The sequence below is a fragment of the Elephantulus edwardii genome, unplaced genomic scaffold (assembly GCF_000299155.1).
Source record: "Elephantulus edwardii isolate Elephantulus edwardi_28Jun2011 unplaced genomic scaffold, EleEdw1.0 scaffold00021, whole genome shotgun sequence".
Taxonomy (NCBI): Eukaryota; Metazoa; Chordata; class Mammalia; order Macroscelidea; family Macroscelididae; genus Elephantulus; species Elephantulus edwardii.
The window spans coordinates 6,406,141-6,425,106 of record NW_006399771.1 but is presented as its reverse complement, the minus strand read 5'-3'; the positions used below and the strand labels follow the sequence as shown (position 1 = coordinate 6,425,106).

At 36.6% G+C, this 18,966-nt stretch overlaps 1 protein-coding gene across 1 annotated transcript in view; it reads right to left on the bottom strand.

The window, feature by feature from the left end:
• Positions 1-437: 437 nt before the first annotated feature.
• SLC6A15 (solute carrier family 6 (neutral amino acid transporter), member 15) overlaps positions 438-18,966 on the bottom strand; it is a 74,987-nt gene continuing 56,458 nt past the window's right edge. The window contains exons 9-12 of the mRNA XM_006882533.1: positions 16,654-16,846; positions 11,803-11,962; positions 5,288-5,450; positions 438-1,818 (exon numbers count right to left, since the gene is read on the bottom strand). Coding sequence (XP_006882595.1) covers positions 1,438-1,818; positions 5,288-5,450; positions 11,803-11,962; positions 16,654-16,846 — 897 coding nt within the window. The 3' untranslated portion in view covers positions 438-1,437. The remainder of the gene's footprint in view (positions 1,819-5,287; positions 5,451-11,802; positions 11,963-16,653; positions 16,847-18,966) is intronic.

Genomic DNA, 18,966 nt, shown 5'->3' with positions numbered 1-18,966 from the left:
ATAAAATACCATCAAATATAAGTTGCTATTTGAAGAACATGCCATAGAGAAAATATAGAAGTATTGCATGCCCAAAGATGTTAAGACGTTTGTAAGATCATTAAGTTCCAGAGTGGGAAAAGTGTGCCTAGGAGGGAAGTAAGAAAGGAAACTGGTGTAATGCTTAGTTTCTGAGTGATATAAATGTTTAAATATTGTGTATTAAAGAAATGCTAAAATTGTGTAGATATAAAATATTACATTGATGGACATTACAATAAAATCCGTAAACTCTTTCAGTAGTGGAATTATACTTAAAATGCTGAGGTTTGATAAGTATGTCCTCTATTTTGTTAATACATTATACTTTGATGATTAATTGCTAGGAAGTTCCTCAATGATGAGTAAAACAAGATACTTTGATGGATATGATACAGTAAAAATATAAAACCAAATAATTTTAAACCTTGTTTATTCAGAGAGTAAAATGTAATGCCATACAATTTTAACAATCACTTAAAAAAAGGATTTAGGTTTGCATAAAACAGAAGCAAAACAGAAAGATATGAAATAAAATGCTATCTTGCTTCAAGTTTTCAAGTCAGTACTTAAGAGTACTAATATACATCTATGTACATTGTAAGTATATTATATAAATATACTCTAAGTAATCTCAGAACCACAATGAATATCAAGTAGGTTTTTAGGCACATGGCATTGAAAAATGCAAAATCTGCATAATTCTTGAGAGTGCTGAGTAACTTACTCTTAGATTACTTTCACACATATATTTTACACAAAATACACTGCTACCACTCACATGATCCCCAGTCACCTCTGAATCGAACTTCTCTTCCCAGCATTAGTGCCTCTTGTTCTTTGATACTATTGCTCCACACAGCTATAACATAAGAAAATATTTTGCAAATTTCTTCACTAATTGCCTAAGAAGGTATCAATGCTCACAAAGTAAGTAGAGCCTATCTACACAATATATTCATGAAAATGTGCTGAGAGGCATGAACTTACAGAACTGATCCGTGTAATACTGGGGGTTAACCTGAAGGTAAGCTTATAAACTTTAAGGTATACCATTTTTTAACTGCCAATACTAAATATTAAATCTAGAAATTATTAGAAACTGAGGTAATACCTGTTTTGTTGTGTTTTTTGAAGAGATAGAAATAGTTGAAAATACACTGAAAGAACTTTAAAAAATCTTGACAAACATGGACCTCAGTAATTGTAAGCTGTTTGTAATCCTTTCAGCTGAAATGTAAACCAAAGAATCTGAAGGAATGCTCTAGTTGAATGTACATACACTGTTAGGATTAAAGATCACAGCCATGGAACACCTGAGATCGCCCTCTGATAAGTGAAGCCTAATGCTTCTCTTAATAGAGCCAATGTTCAGTGATAAAAATGAACCAAAGAAAACTTGCTGCTATCTTTCTCCAGCTACAAGTCAGATTCTGGCATGTCAGGCATATCTGGCATATCTGCCATCAAGTACCCTATCCCATACCGTCCATTGGGAGCAGTATCTGGAGTTGGTGATCCACTCTGTTTTCGATAAATATTTTTCCCAAAATTTGGAGAGGACATCTCACTTGGAATCTTTCCATGAATAAGGCTTGCATCATCTCCTTCTAAGTTAACAGGCTCTTTCAGGACCCTTCCTCTCTTATAGGTCACGGAGGCTAAGTTACCAGAACTATCATCTATGAGGTTGCAGCGACGAATAATGAAGACCACTGGGACAGGGAGTATGGCCAGGATGATTAGCAAGATACAGACAACTAATCCCCATGTTGGATAGTTCAGAAATTCTTCAGATGCCTGTGAGAGAAAATAATAAGTATCAATAATGTATTTTTAAATGAGCATTTATGAAAACTTCATTATTTATATCAAATTTGTAATCAAGGAATTTAGGGTGGCTTTCTGACTTGCTTTGACCAGAAAGAATTCAGTAGAAATAATTAAAACAAAGTGCCACGTAACTGACCCTGCAGTGGGTTTTCACACGCTGTAAATCGAACAAGAGACTGTTGTTCATCTTAATCCAGAGAACAACTGGTGGATTTGAACTACTTGCTTTTAGGTTGGCAGCACAACTCCTTACCCACCAAAAGTAATACCAAATGACTTCCAAAAGCATAAAAAGCTTTTACAAAGCTTCCAAAGCCTTAAAAGTTCCATCTCTGTTCTCTTAGAATGCTGTCTTGCATACATGATGGTGTTAAGCCATGAAGGAAAGACTACCCATAGAGATATGCCAAGTGGTTTCAGTGCTCACAGCTGACCCACAACTGTACATATTAGTCCAAGGTAGGCGTCACTAGAATTGCCTAGCTTACCCATAAGAGTAGGAAATTAATAACTTACTGCTGTTTTTGTTCACTAAATTTTGGGGAAGTCTGTTACTAAATTGTTGTTGTTGTATACCATAGAGTCAGAATTGACCCTCCAGCAGGTTATCTGAAGTAGTAAGCACACAGAAGGAGACTTCCCATCCTTCTCCCATGGAGCAGCTGGTGGATTCAAACCACACACCTTTGGCATTGCAACGCAGATTCTTATCACCACATGTGTTATCTTTCAAAAAAATCTAAATTCTTACATCACTCTGGCCCTAAGATTTCTGTAAGAGATACCAGGCTTGTTTATGCCTTGGTTAAGTCATTGTATCAAAGGATTAGCCAAGAAACAGTTAAAGATTAGGGATGCCAAAGAAAAAGAATTATTTCTATAATTAGCTAATATCTCTTGTGATCACATTATTTTGCAGTTAATTGGCTTGAAGAAAACTGAAATAACATTACTAAAATACTTACTGTTAAAACTTTACTTCAATATATACTTATCTTAAATATTATCACCATGGTAAATGCATATTTTACTATTACATGGGTTCTAGGCTATAATTAATATTTATTAGTATTAATAAATTGTTGTTGTTATGTGCCATCGAGTCACTTGCGACTCAGTGTAGAAAAACCCTAAATCCTGTTCTATCCTGTGCCAATCTCATTGTCTTCAAAACACCTACTCCCAATGCCCCAATCACTGAATTGATCCAAGTCATTGAGGGTCTTCCTCTCCTGCACTGTCCCTCCACTCTCCCAAACATGATGTTCCTCTCCAAGGACTGATCCCTCCTTGCAACATGCCCAAAGTATGTCAGACGAAGCTTCAGAATCCTTGACTCCAAGGAGCAGCTCGGCTTCACCTTCTCCAGGACAAACCTGTTTGTTTTCCTAGCAGTCCATGGTATATTCAGTACTCTTCTCTAGCACCACAGCTCAAAGGCATCAATTCTCTATCATTCCTAGTTACTGTCCAACTCTCCAATGCATAGCACACAAATGTGAAGATGATAGCCCAGATCAGGTGTACCTTGGTCTCCAGCCTGACATTTTGCTCTTCAGTACCCTGGAGGGGTCCCTGACAGCTGACTTTCACAATGCAATCTGTCTCTTGATTTCCTGGCTGCTGTTACCAAGAGTGTTGACTGTGGAGTCAAGCAAACTAAAACTGTTAAACTATCTCAATATTATTACCATTCATACTGATGCTATCAATTGGCCCAGTGGTGAGAATCATTGTTCTTGATGTTGTGCTTCAATCCATACTGATGGCTGCAGTCCTTGACCTTCTGCAACAAGCACTTCATGTCCTCCTCAGTTTCAGCAAGCCGGGATATGTCATCTGCATAGCAGAGATTACTGATAAATCTTCACCAGTCATGATGCCACATTCCTCCTTGTACAGCCCAGCAGCCGGAATGGTCTGTTCTGCTTTCAGATTGAAAATGTATGGAGACAAAATACATCCCTGTTGGACCCCTTTCTTGATTTTGAACCATGCAGTGTTCCCTTGCTCTGTTCTGACAACTGCCTCTTGGTCCAAGTATAGGTTTTACATTAGCACGATCAAATGTTCTGGGATTCCTATTCTTCTCCGAGTCAGCCATAGCTTGTTGTGATCCACACAATCAAAAACCTTTACATAGTCAATGAAGCAAAGATAGACATTCCTCTGGTACTCTCTGCTTTCTCCCAAGATCCATCTAACATTTGCTATAATATCCCTAGTACCACGACCTCTTCTAAACCCAGCCTGCACATCTGGCAGTTATCTGTTGACATGTTGCTCCAGTCGTTTTTTATAATTTTCAGCAGAATCTGACTTGCATGTGATAGTAATGATATTGTTTAATAATTTCTGCACTTTGTCGGGTCACCTTTCTTTCAATTGGGAACAAATATTGATCTCTTCCAGTCAGTTGGTCAGCTGGCTGTCATCCAGATTTCTTGGCACAACTTAGTGAGTACATCCAGTGCAGCATCTGTCTGATGAAATATGTTAATTGATATGCCATCAACTCCTGGAATCTTGTTTTTGGCCAATTCTTTCGGAGCAACTTGAACTTCCTCCTTCATCACCAAAGGCTCATACGTCATTTCATGAAACTCTTCTAGAAGTCAGCCAATTCCTTCTGGTATAGTGACTCTGTATACCCCTTCCATCTTCTTTTAATGCTTCTTGGATCATTTAACACTCCACCCAAAGCATCCTTAAGTATTACCACTCATGGCTTGAATTTGTGTTTCAATTCCTTCAGCTTAAAAAGGCTGAGCGAGTTCAGCCCTTTTGATTTTCTAACCCAGCTCTTTGCACATTTACATCGGAGGAAAAAATAGTCCTGGAAATTTAACCGACATTTTTGAAGTAAAAGGCCTAATAATTATTAAATCATCTATGCTAAGATGGATAAAACTATGCTCACGAGAACAAGGCTAATTTTTCCAATGTATTGAAGAAATAAGTGATTATAAAGAAATTCATAGGTATCCTGGGCACAAAATATAAATCTAAAGTTCTTAAATAAAAGTAACACTATTCATTAAAGAGCAAAAACAAATAAATAAAGGAAAAAGTAAGACCTATGTGTGTATATGCTCCCCTTGGAGGTTAGGATTTTGAAGCTCCGTCTCACGGACTCTGGGTACGTGGCCAGGAGGGACTGGTCCTTGAAGAAGGACATCATGCTCGGACGGGTAGAGGGACAGTGTAGGAGAGGGAGAGTCAGAAGAGATGGATTGATACAGTAATTGGAGCATTGGCAGAGAGTGTGTCAGAATTAGTGAGACTAGTTCAGGAGAGGGGAGGGTTCAGAGCTGCTGTACATAGGGACACTATGGGTCACAGGCAACTCAATGGCACATAACAGCAGCTATAAGTGTGTATGTATGTCGAATATATATGTATATATTTTATTTAACTTTCATGTTTTGTATTTTACCTTATCTTCAATCCATGCATTATAGCCAGGTGGACTTAATCCCATATTCACAACACTAGCTACTAGCAATGATAATAACATTAAAGGAGAAAGATATTTCCACATATAGTAGTAATATCTGTTGGGTGAAAAGCCCAGCATGTCCTTGAGGTCTTCTATAAACCTAAATAAAAAGAAAATATTTCATTATTGCTTTAGTTAGCATTTCTAGATCTTACAAACACATATGATACATCAATGGATTAACAGAAAGTTAGCCATGAAAATCCATGATATTTTACACTGAATCAACAAGTCACTTTTCAATGAAAATTACAAGAATATTTATGAAATCAAATGAGGTAAATACTGTAATTGCCAGGTATTGATATTGTTGTTATGTGCCTTTGAGTCGCCTGTAACCTATAGCAACCCTATATACAGCAGCTCTGATCCCTTCTCTATCCTAATTCTGACACACCAAACCCCACTGCCCCGGTTACAGTATCAGTCCATCTCATCCGGGGTCTTCCTCTCCTGCTTTGTCCATCCACCCTTCTGAGCATGATATCCTTCTCCAAGGACCTATATCTCCTAAACATCCTCTTAGGCTAATTATTGAAAAGTCTCCTCCTTCCCCCTGACCCCGCCTTTTTTTCTAACTTACCACTATTATCCTCTGGTTTTCCTTTTTTTTTTTATTCATTGCTTCACATTGTATCCACCTCCACACTTCTCCAGCCGACCCCACAATGCACCCCTCATTACACATTGTTCTCATACATAAAATGTATAAGCGCATATTCCTTTCAGACAGTTCTTCCCTCAGTTTTTTAATTCAGTATTTATTACCTATCCAGTCTTTCCCCACTCCCTCTGCAACAACTCCCACATATGTCCTATTTTATAACAGCAGTGCTACGCAGTATTTATCTTTATGTGACTTCAATATTTCACTTAGATAATGCCCTCAAGTAGTTTTACTATTTCATTATTTCTCAGTGTTGTGTAATATTCCATTGTGTGAATGTACCAGTTTTTCTATCCATTCATTTGTTGATGGGCACTTGGGTTGCTTCCATCTTTTTGCTATTGTGAGTAATGCAGCAATCAACATAGGTGTGCATACATTTGCTTAAGTTGTGGCTCTGGTTTCTTTAAAGTGTATTTCCAGTAATGGAATTGCTAAGTCAAAAGATATTTCTATTTCTAACTTTTTGAGAAAATGCCAGCCCACCTTCCATAGTGGTTGAACCATTTTACCGTCCCACCAGCAGTGAATAAAAGTTCCAGTCTCTCCACAACCTTATCAGTATTTGTTGTGTGCTGCCCTATTAAGTTCTGCCATTGTTGCTGGAAAAGTCCCCTCCTTCTGATAACTTTCTATTCCAGGAATTTAAAATTTATAAACATTAAAAATTGGTGACCTCATTTTTTTTATCTTAGTAAAAATTTTTTCAACAACATTCATTATTCAACTAGTTTGTATTATCCAAACTCTTGCTGTTTTTACAATATTTAACCAAACTAAAACATTCACACATTAAAACTGGCTGGTTGAATTTTAAATCTGGGACTTACAATTTATTTCCTTCTGTATTGTTAATATGCCTAAATAAAAAGTTGTTGATGTTGTTGTTAGGAGCCGTCGAATCATAGACCACTCATAATGACCCTATGAACAAAAGGCCTGAGCAATTGTTCATAGTTTCCGGAGGCAAGCCTTTTCAGAAGTGGATGCCACTCCTGCTTCCAAGCTTGTTTTAATCGGGAAGTTCCATCTGTTAATATTTTTTTTTATTGTATTATTTTTATGTGTACTGTCAAATCAGATCTGACTGGTACAGGAGGAGATTGCCCCCTCCTTCTCCAGCAGAGCATCTGGTGGATTTGAACCGTGTATCTCTAGGATTGCAGTGCAGCGTCTTGTCACTAGGTTACCGGAGCTCCTTCTGTTAATATCTTTTATAAATGACTTTTCTTTTTGTTTTTGCCTAAATGCATCTTTTTTTACTTTTATTATTATTATCCTTTAAGGTAATATTCTAGCTACACTATCCCCTGATGTCAGCAATTACGCTCACGTTTCCAAATACATCTCTTGTCTTTTCAAAAATGCGAGTTGTTTCATACATCCAAAAATGTTCCTTAAATTCTAGTATTTCATTGTTTGTTTGGTTTTTTTACAACAAGCAAAATGTTTAATTTTTTAACTTCTTTACTTTCACAAAAAATTCTCATAAAGGCAGCAAGAAGATACATCTTTTTTTAAACTTTGATTAAAATATGTCTGAATAATGAGATGGTAAGTTTTTTCTCTCTGATGAAAAATAATAGGTGAAATAAGAAATTTTTAACAACTGTTTGATTTGCTAACGAAAATGCAAAGAAAAATGCAATGGAAAAAATTATATAGTTACTCCTAGTACAGCGGATGTTTCTTTTTTTTTAATTTAAAAAATCTTTTAATTTTTTTATTTTATTTTATTATTTGTGTGTGTGTGCCACCAAATCAGATCTGACTGGTACAGGAGGAGATTGTCCCTCCTTTTCCAGTGTAGCATTTGTTGGATTTGAACTGCAAGCCTCTGGAATTACAATGCAGCTTCTTGCCTAGGCCATGGAGAGCTTCCTAGATCTGATATTTCTACTTTATGTTCTATAGTGCCATTATATGTTATAGTATTTAATATTTCAGAAATTATTATTCTAAACTTATATTTTGTTGACTTGAGCAAAATATGTTTACTTGAACCCACTACATTGAATTGCTTAATTGTGAGTCATAGGAACCTTACATTAGGTTCCTGTGGTTGTGTGTCATGGAGTTGGAACCAACCAATAGCTGATCCTTCAGCAGGCTTTCAGAGATAGTAAATCACACAGGAAGAGACTGTCTATCTCTCTCCAATGGAACATCTTGTGATTTCAAACCATGTGCCTTTGGAATTGCAGAGCAGTTTCTTACCACTAGACACTAAAACTCCCTGCAAGTTCCAAAGACTGTAAATCTAATAAGATTGTCCATTTTATTTTCTATAGAATGGCACTGGACTTGAACTACCAAGCTTTAGATTAACAATCTGGCACAGTATGCACTACCCCATTAACGTGTCTCGCTTAATTTCTATTTAATATTTCTTCTTTTTAGCTTCATCTTCTAAATCTCTTAAAAATTAGCCATTTTTGTTCCTTTCAATTAATTTAACCACTTCTAAAGTATTTTTCTTTTATTTATAATTATTTCTTATGATCTAGCACTTCTCTGGTGACATATTCATAGCAGAATATATAATTTCCCCAACTTTTCCTAATACATTTGTATTATGATACAGCTCCATCATAAAACTACTTAGTAAAGCAATTAAAACATAGAATTTAGTGAATTGGTATGAATCTCAGGTATGCTACTGTTTTAATGTGTAACAAACTAGCCACTTGGAATCTCTTTCTGTAAGATGTGATGTTAATAGTGGCAAAGGTTAACAGGACAGCAAATAATAAATGTTGGAGAGCATGCAGCGAGAAAGGAACCCTTAAACATTTTTGGTGCGATTGTAAAATGGTACAACCATTCTGGAAGGTAGTTTGGTGCTTCCTCAAAAAGCTAGACATAGAAATTCCATATGACTCAGCTATTCCACTACTTGGAATATACCCTGAGAAAATGAGAACTGAGGCAAAAATGGAAATCTATATACCAGTGTTTATAGCAGAATTGTTCACCATCACAAAAACATGGAAACAGTCCAAATGTCCAAACACAAACAAGTGGATTGAGAAATTATGGTACATTCACTCAATGGAATACTAGGCAGCATGCAGGAGCAATGATTTTGCCTAATTGTTGTCTAATTTGGGAGGGAATGGAGAACATTAAGCCGAATGAACTAACTCAGTCCCACAAGGATAAATACTGTATAAAACCAGTATTGTAGAATGAGTATAAGCATCCAAGAGGGGTGGGACAAGTTGGAAAGCAGAGTGTTTAGGATGTGTAGGTGGAGGGGGCATTAATCATGGGGTTGTATAATTTGATGGATGGTGCAGTGAGGGAAATGGAAAGAATATGTTATTAAAACCAATGTATTCCAATTTCGTAAATAAACTAGTAGATTTCTTTTTAAAAAAAAAGCATTTGTTGTTCAAACTGGCTCTCCTAGCAATGACAGACTATGCCATGAGACTGGGTGGGAATATGCAGGTACAGCGTGTAAGCCTACCCAGAAGTGGATTTGCTAGTCTTGCCAATCCACAAGAAGATGGGCTAGTCTCACCATTAAATTGAGCATATTCAGCAGCAGATTTGGAGAACCTTGCCACCAGTAAAGGAGAACCAGGCATGCAGTGTATGCTTTCAGTACCAGAGATTCTTGTACCAGCTAGACCTACAGCAGCAGCAACTTTGGCCAGAGCAGAGGACCAGAGACCCAACATGAGAGAACTGACCTTGTGACTACTAACCCCCATAGAACAAAAGGTAAGAGCCTTTACCCAAGCTTGTTGGAAAACAAGGGGCAAGCTGTGAAGGAGCCATAATTAGCAAGTCTGACGGCTACATATTACTGGCTTATAGCCCTTATAGCCATGATACTCAAGGCTGAGTTATCAAGCACATTTTTGAAGCTGTTCTGACGGATTGTATTCTGCTACTAACCTGAATTATAGCCTTTGATTTCCCTAATATGGTTCTATATGGTCTTTGAGTTATTGCAATGGACTTTAGACCCAGTTAAGCAGTAAGATTGATGTTGGGATAATATAAAGAGGTGCACCAGTGTGTGTGGGGGGGGAGGGGGCATATCTGACCTAATGGAAATTGATTTTGTGTCGTTGCAGTTGTTGACATGGACAGTTCCCCTCTGTGGAGTTGGTAAAGGTCAGATATGGCCATGCTCACACAGCCTGTGCTCTTTTTAACAAGTCTTCTGTACTTGTTAAATGTACATAACAACAGCAATTAAAAATAAATCAGTAAAGTTCTAGGTGTACTTTAACAAGGTTCTACTCACTAGAAGCTGAGAGTAAATTATTCCAGAATTTTAGATTACACTATGATCTACACTTTTTTAAAAAAAATTCATTTGTGTGCTCTCGAATCACGTCTGACCCTCCTCCTCCAGCAAAGCATCTGTTGGATTCGAACCACGAGCCTTCAGGATTGCAGCACAGCTTCTTGCCACTAGGTTACCAGAGCTCCCTGATCTACACTCTATTTTGTTGTTGTTGTTATGTGCCGTCGAGTTGTTTGCGACTCATAGCAACCCTATGTACAACAGCCCTAAACCCTGCTCTGTCCTGTGCCAAGCACACTGCCTCTGACACACCCATCCCGATTACCCCAGTCACTGAATCAATCCACCTCATAGAGGGTCTTCCCCTCCTGCGCTGTCCTTCCACCCTACCAAGCATGATGTCCCTCTCCGAGGACCTGTCTCTCCTTACAACATGTCCAAAATATGTCAGATGAAGCCCCAGAATCCTTGCCCTGAAGGAGTAGCCTGGTTTAACCCTCTCCAGGATGAATCTGTTTTCTTGGCAGTCCAGGGTACATTCAATACTCTTCTCCAGCACCACAGCTAAAAGGCTTTTTTGTATTACTCTGACTTATACAAAGTTTGAATATATTATTTTTCACAAAAGATCTTTCCCATTTCTTTCACCCCACTCACCCATCAAATTGTGCAACCCTAGGATTAACACCCTACCCCTCTATCTTCACCTCTTTATTTCCACTCTCCCCCACCACCAAATTCTACAACCTCATGATTAATCAACCCCTCCACCTGCACATCCTCATTCCTCTTCTTCCACACACACTCCCCCCTTGGATCCTTATACTGATACTACAATAATGGTTATAGACAGTATTTCTCATTGTGGGACTGAGTTAGTTCACTCAGCATAATGCTCTCCAGTCCCTCCCAAGTTAGGTAAAAATTCCATATGACCCAGCTATTCCATTGCTTGGAATAGATCCCAAGAAAATGATAACTGAGGCTCAAATGTAAACTAGTACACCAATGTTCATGGCAGCATTATTCACCATTGTAAGAACATGGAAACAGCCCAGACGTCCAACCACAAACAAATGTATTGAAAAGTGGTACATTCACACAATGAAACACCATGCAGCACACAGCAGCAATAATCTCTTTAGTTGAATCTTTCAGTGGAAGAGAGAAGACACTCAACCAGATGGACTGACACAGTGACTGCAACAATTGCCTCAAGAATGTCAGAAATTATGAGGATAGGACAGGGTTCTAATCTGTTGTTCATTGGGTCGGTCACTGTTTCATACTTGAGTCAATAGCACCTAACAACAATATAATCTACACATTTCTATCTATTTATTTAATATGGGAATATATTTTATTAAACTCACTGAATAAAGAAAAGCCTTATAAGACACAATTTAGTGGCCAGAAACTTTCTCTCTATCCTTTTTTTCTTTTTTTAAAAAAATAAGTATTGGCAACTGATAGTTTCAAAATAAGAATTAAAATTGAACACAAAAAAGCATATGTACTTACTTGTCTATGCCATAAACATAGGATACAGCAATATTCTCCAAAATTACTACAATTAGAAGAGGCAGAGTAGCAGAATAATCATCAAACATCATAACAAAGTAATTCCCAGAGCGCTGAACAAATATCAGGCCAATACTGAATGCCAGAAGACAGCAAATAACTGGACAAAGGGAGGAAATGAGAAAACAAGTATCTATGCAAGTGGTCTTTTAGACTTTATTATGAATTATTATATTTAAGTTTTGCTTTAACTTTAAAAATTACTCAATTACATAGATATGGTACCTTTCCTGCTACTGTAGAGTACAAGACATTGAGAGTCAGCTTACTTGTGCTTGGGTTTAAGTATGAATTCATTGTAAGGCAGTGTGTCAGCTCATCTCCCTAAACCTGTAGATATTTACTTAACAGGTGGAAATAATAAATGTGGCAACAACAAAGAAATTTTAAAAGTATATCCCCATATATAAACCCCCCATTGTATTGTAATAATAAATTTACTTTTAAGCCAGGTTTCATTTCCACTTTTAAAGATCTTTTATATTCTTAGAATATATATTAAATGTTTTAATCAACCTATGACTACTGTGATATATAATTTGATGACATCATTTTATAAAAATTTATATATTATATTTTATTGAAATATTATTCTTTTTAAGTACAATAGAAATATTTAATCAGACCTAAACTCAACACCAACCCAAATCTGTATCTTTAATTTGCCTCACTAATTTAGTTTGGATTCTAATTATGATAGAGTTGGACAACAAAATTATCCAAGTAACATCCAAGATGAATTATATCTAATGAATTTCCCAGTGGTATCTAAGGAATAAAGGAAGGAGGAGTGGCATCCACTTCCATAATAGCTTGCCTCCGGAAACCCTACGAACCTGGAGAGAGGATGAAAGGCACTCAAGCATCGAGGACTCTCCTTCATAAGGTCACTATGAGTCGCCTGCGACTCTACGGCACTTAATAACAACAACAACAACAACAATCTAAGGAATAAAGGCACACATTTTAGATCAAGACATTTTAGATGATTAATATAAAAATTTAGAGATTTTTTAGAATCCCTGTGTCTGTAATTATATTACACTTTACTCTTTCATGGTGACAAGCTCTCAAAATTACATTATTACTGCATTCTGCCAACTAGTTTTGAGCAAAGTTGAGTTAACAGGAGAGAAAAGCAAGTGATGGAGACAGGGAAGCACAATATTCATAGAATCAATAGCATGGGGTTCCCTAGCCACACTCAAACTATTATGTATATTTCACATATTCATATCTAAATATACAACACTGTAATCATACAAAGAGAAAGTAACATTTACTTGTAGACTACTACATATTAAAAACGTTAAGTGCTTGGTAGAGTACATAATAAATTTTAATTACCTTATTTCAATTTTAAAACACTTTAATGGAAGTATCTTAAAATCTTAGAGAAAAATTATCCCGAAAAATGTACATATCCAAAATATCAGACTGGAAATGGCAGAGCTGATATTTGAAATATAAGTCTATATTTTTCCATAGTCTGTGTCACTCTCACTTTCCCATTATATTCTCTTTCAATGCTGTTGAGTAAGAACGTACAAATAGCTGATCCTCTGATGCGTTTCCATAGCTGTAAATTACATAGGAGATTGCCCATCTGTCTCCCATAGACCCACCAGAGAGAAATGGCCATTTGATTAACAGTGTAACTCCCTATGAACTACATCACAGGGTTCCCTCCTTACACTATGTTTATGTTATTATGCATTATCAAGCCAGAACTGGCCCTTAGCTGATACTATGGTAGGTTTTCATAGGCAGTAAATAACATAGGAGGAGACTGCCCATCTTTCTGACACAGAGCAGCTGGTGGATTTGAATTGCTCATAGTAGGAGGCAAACAAAAATATATTCTAGGTGATACAGACATTGCTACTGGAGACACAAAAGAACAATGAATAACTTCTTTATTTGAGTCCTACTTCACTGTCAGTAATAGAAATCCAAATCTGACAAAGGTGATGGGGAAGCATTTCTGGTGGCTTAGTGGTAAGTAAGTGCATTGCCAACCCAAAGGTCGGAGATGTGAATCCATCAGCTGCTCTGCAGGAAGATGGGGAATCTCTTCTTATGCAATCAGTGCCTCTGAAAATTGTCCAGGGGTGCGAGAGGGGGTGGATAGGTGTCAGCTACAGGTCATGGGTAGATTCTTACTTGACAATCAACAACAATAACAGATAGGAAATGGGAGAAGACAGTTCTTTCCCTTTTCTTCAGCAAATAAGTCTTCTCAAGGTAGACAGTATATATTACTCTTCTAGGTTTTGTCTCTGTAGTTGCTTTTCCCTTAATTATGCAAGACTCCTATAATTACTATAATTACAGAGGTAGAAGTTGCAGAAAGAAGCAAAGGTTCATGTGTGATAATTTGTGTATCAGGTGGGATATTGATCAATATAAAATGTAATAGAAAATTCAGAAGTAGTCCCTGATTTCTGGGGGGAAGGTAAGGAATTTTTTTCCCCTTTTCTTGAATGGAAGACTTTAGGTATAAATATTTAACTGCTGAAATTTTAATACAACATACCCAATAGAAAAGTAAATGATAAAAATAAAAGCTTATACTGTTGAGTCAAATCCAATTCAGAGATTATATATAATGAAGGAGAATTGGACCATTGCAATATCAAGCCAAAGCTAAACTGTTTGAATTCACCAGCTATTCTATAAGAAAAAGATGGACAACCTCATCTTACGTGAATCATGGCCTCCAAAAACCCACCGGAGGGTCAGCAATGAATTGGTTCTAATTCCATGACACCTAACAGCTATCTTTATAGGAGTAGATTTTCTCTAGGACAAGATTGCCCATCCTTTTCCCACAGAGCAGCTGGTGGACTTGAACCATGCACCTTTAGGACTGCAGCACAGTTTCTTACCACTAGGCCATTAGAGCTCCCGAAAAGCTGCTGGTGGGCTCAAATAGCTGACCTTTCTCTTAGTAGCAGTGGCCACAAGAGCTCCCTTGCATATATCTTACTGTTATTGTTGTATACCATTGAGTCAGAATTGAACCATAGTTAATCCTCCGGCAGATTTTCAGAGGCAGCTTTTTACCTCTAGGCTATCAGAACTCCCTAGATATCTCACTTGTTGTTGTTGTTGTTAAGTGTCGTCGAGTCATAGGCGACTCATAGCAACCCTATGAACAAAAGTCCTCAACACTTGCGTGACTTTAATCCTATCTTCAGGTTCCGATATCTCACTAGATATGAAAAATATATTTGCTAGTGATTTACATAAAAAGTATTATTAAATCTCTCAGGTCTAAAAACAGAGCCTGAGATGTTTAGAAACCATTGTATAGCATTAAAGATTTTTTTTTTAATTCAATCTTATTTCTTTCATTTACCAATAGTGTTCTATGCTCCTATCTGACTGGATTCCTTACTGCTTCCTTTATCTCCTTTTATATATTGTTATACAAGGCATCTTCTACTTACATCTCATTCTATTACATACTGAATTTATATATCCAGTGGAGTACAGTCTGCTCCAACTCATAAATATCTACCCTGAGGCTGTAATTGAAGTGCTGACTTTCAGTGAGCAGCCTGGAATGTTACTGTCATCAGAGATCTTTCCTGTTATCTGCCAGTATAAATTATGTACTGTTACAATATACCCCGGTATACAGTATTTAAAAAAAGGAACTAGTCCTGAAACTAGTCCTAGCTACCAAATCTGTCATTGTTAGTAATAATATTTTTTTTACAAAAAAAGATATTCCCTTAAATCTTATAATTTCTAATCCTTTAAAATTTTTCTTATCTCCTTCTTATCCCTCAACTGCAAAAATTATACAACACAAAAAAACTATACAATCCAAATTGGTTCTTTACTAATTACCTGGATATTTGAATTAATAATAGGCATCAAGATTGATAAGTTATTTCATTTTCTTACCATTAACTGCCAGTGCATTTTACTGATGCCACATGCCTAAAAAAGGCAGATCTTTTAAGCTGCAGTTGCTATTGCAGATGACAACTGATTTTAGGTTCATCAATTTCAGCTGTATATTTTCTGGACAAGAAACATGGATCTGAACTGCTTTATTAATAGTTATTTTAATTTCTATATTAACTCATGTATTAGTATTCTGTGGCTACACCCAAGTGTCAATAATAGTGACATTTCAAGAAAACACTTTTGTTTTACATTGCAAGATGTAACTCTCCCCCCACTCTTTTACAAGTCCCCATAGTTAAAGTGACCTTTATTAGTCCAACAGGATGTCAAACCCATAAAAACTTACCAGTCACACAATCATTCTCATGTATTATGTTTTATAAAATTAATTACCATTGAACTTGCCCATCATTACCCTGTATTTTCATCTAGATCCTTCCCATTTGCTTCTCCCCTCCCTCCACCCACCAATGTGAATTAAGGTAGTGTGAAACACAATGCATATGAACTTTCTAAGCAAAAATATTTTTTTTAAAAAATAGAGTAAAATAGAATGTACATGAATGATTGTATGAAACACAATGTAAATGAAATATTGTATAAAATACAATGTAAAAAGAATGAAACTGAATGTAAAGGAATACTTATATGAAAATCAATTATTTTTTTTAATTTAAAAATTATAGGGAGCTCTGGGAGCCTAGTGGCAAGAAACTTCACTGCAATCCCAGAGGTATGTGGTTCAAATCCACCAGATGTTCTGCTGGAGAAGAAAGGGCAATTTCCTCCCATACCAGTCAGATCCAATTTGACGATACATACACACAAAATAGTAATTTTTTTAAATAATTAAAAAACAACAAAACTTACCAGTCAAGATTTCTTTTCTCACTTTGAAAGTGTCTACTACAGGTGTGATGATCCCTTCGATGGTTCCAAACATGCTGCCAAGCCCCAGATTAATCAGCATGAGAAAGAACATCACTGACCAGAAAGGAGACGCTGGGAAGTGTGTCATCGCTTCTGTAAAGGCAATAAAAGCTAAACCAGTCCCCTGAACTGCCTGAAAAACACATCAAAACAGGAACATCAATCCATATGCTCAGGAGCCGTGTAAAGAGATGATTCTACATCTCACAAAGGAGATATTTGGCAGCTCTAATTAACTATCAGGGGCTACTAGAAAGAATATGTAATTTTACTGATATCAGCATCTCACCTGTTTGATCACTTAACCATTCTCAGAATTCAGATTTGTTGAAATAGACACGAATGAAAAACTTGGGCTACCAACCCAGAGGCACATGCTTCAACTCTACCACTTGCAACATGAGAGAAAGATGAGTAACTTCCTCCTGTGTAATTAACTGCCTTGGAAAACCCATTGGTGGGTTAGCTCTGCGTCGGGTCTGCTGTGATGGTACACAAGAACAGGCCATACACAATTGCAATGCCTTGTATACGAAATATTCCACATGAGCACTGGAATATATTTTATTAAAGTATATCTATCTGTGTGTGTGTGTGTGTGTGTGTGTGTGTGTGTGTGTGTGTATATATATGATTATAATGTATTTCATACATATATTGTTGTTATGCACAGTCAAGTTGGAACTGACCCATAGCTGACCAGCAGTGAGTGAGTTTTAAGAGGCCATTAATTGTAAGGTAGAAGACGGTTCATCATTCTTCCTAGGAAGAGCTGGTAGATTCAAACTGTGAGCCTTTCAGTTGGCAGTGCAACCCCTTACCACTAAGTCACCAGAGCTTCCTGATGCATACACATGCACACACAGGAGCCCTGGTAGTGCAGTAATTTGTGCTTGACTGTCAGTCAAAAGTTTGGCAGTTCAAACTCACTAACTTCTCCAGGGGAAAAAGATGTGGAAGTATTCTTCAGTAAAGTACAACCTAAGTACACAAGCTAAGTGCCCACCAACAAACACATGGATAGAGAAGCTATGGTATATTCACACAGTGGAATACCATGCTGCATTGAAAAACAAGGAACTCATGAAATGGATGACCCTGGAGGACATTATACTGAGTGAAATATCTCAGTCACAAAAGGACAAATACTGCATGGTGCCACTATTGCAAACAGTGTTGTTGTTCTGGCATCGTGGTTGGGAGGAGACTGAGAAAGATGGGATAAATTATGTATACTGCATTGAAATAGATGAGGGAGAAAACGGTTTTTAAAAGGTATATATGATTAGGTATTATTGTCATTATAGGAATCCAGAACAAAGGCTGCATAGTGAAGTGGACTTAGGGGAAGGACTGTATAACAATGAAAGAATTTTTCTTTCACTTTTCAAAGAGAAGAGGGAACTGTTGGGGGGAGGTTGGGCAGGGAGAAAAGTGTAATCCCAAGTCTCTGTAAACGTTCACAAAATTAATAAAAAAATATAAGACTACAACCTTATTCACCTTATAAAGTTGTTCCTACTCTTCAGTAGGATCGGTCCACTATATTCACTTTATCATTTAAATCATATACAAGTATACATATATTGCACTTACATATATGTTAAGACGTACATAATTAAGATGGAGAATATTTAGTTTTACCTTAACTTCAAAATGTTTGATCAATTAGTATGAAAAAAATCAGATTGTAAATAACAAACTTGCTCTTTGGGTTGGCAAAGCAATGCCTTACCACTAGGCCCCCAGAGTTCCCTCAATATGTGAATACTTAATAAAAGGTACATAAAATAACTAGTTATTTTAAGTCACCTTTTTTATTCTTCTAAAAAACCCAATATCTTCATCTTTTCTACTCTTCTATTCCTATCATCCTAATAAAATTTGGGTTTTTATTATTCAAAGGACAGGGCAGATTACCAGCTAAATTTTGAAAGGGATGAAAAGACATACATAATCTAACTGGGAAGAACAAAGAGAGATGGCTAAAATGACCCGAGTTATTTCCTGTTCTCTAATCCAACTTCAAGTTATTTGGTTTAGCTCATAAAGACAATAGGTATAAATAAGCCAATTAAAATTTTAGAAATACATATTAAAGAGGAAGTCGATAACTTGTCCCTTAAAGAAATCAGATGTTTATAATAATGATGATTTCACCCACCAGTTCCTGTATATGATCCTATATTTTCTTTAGATTATTGTCAGCTATCCCAAAGCAAGTGCTTACTGGCCAATTTCTGTATTGTATTT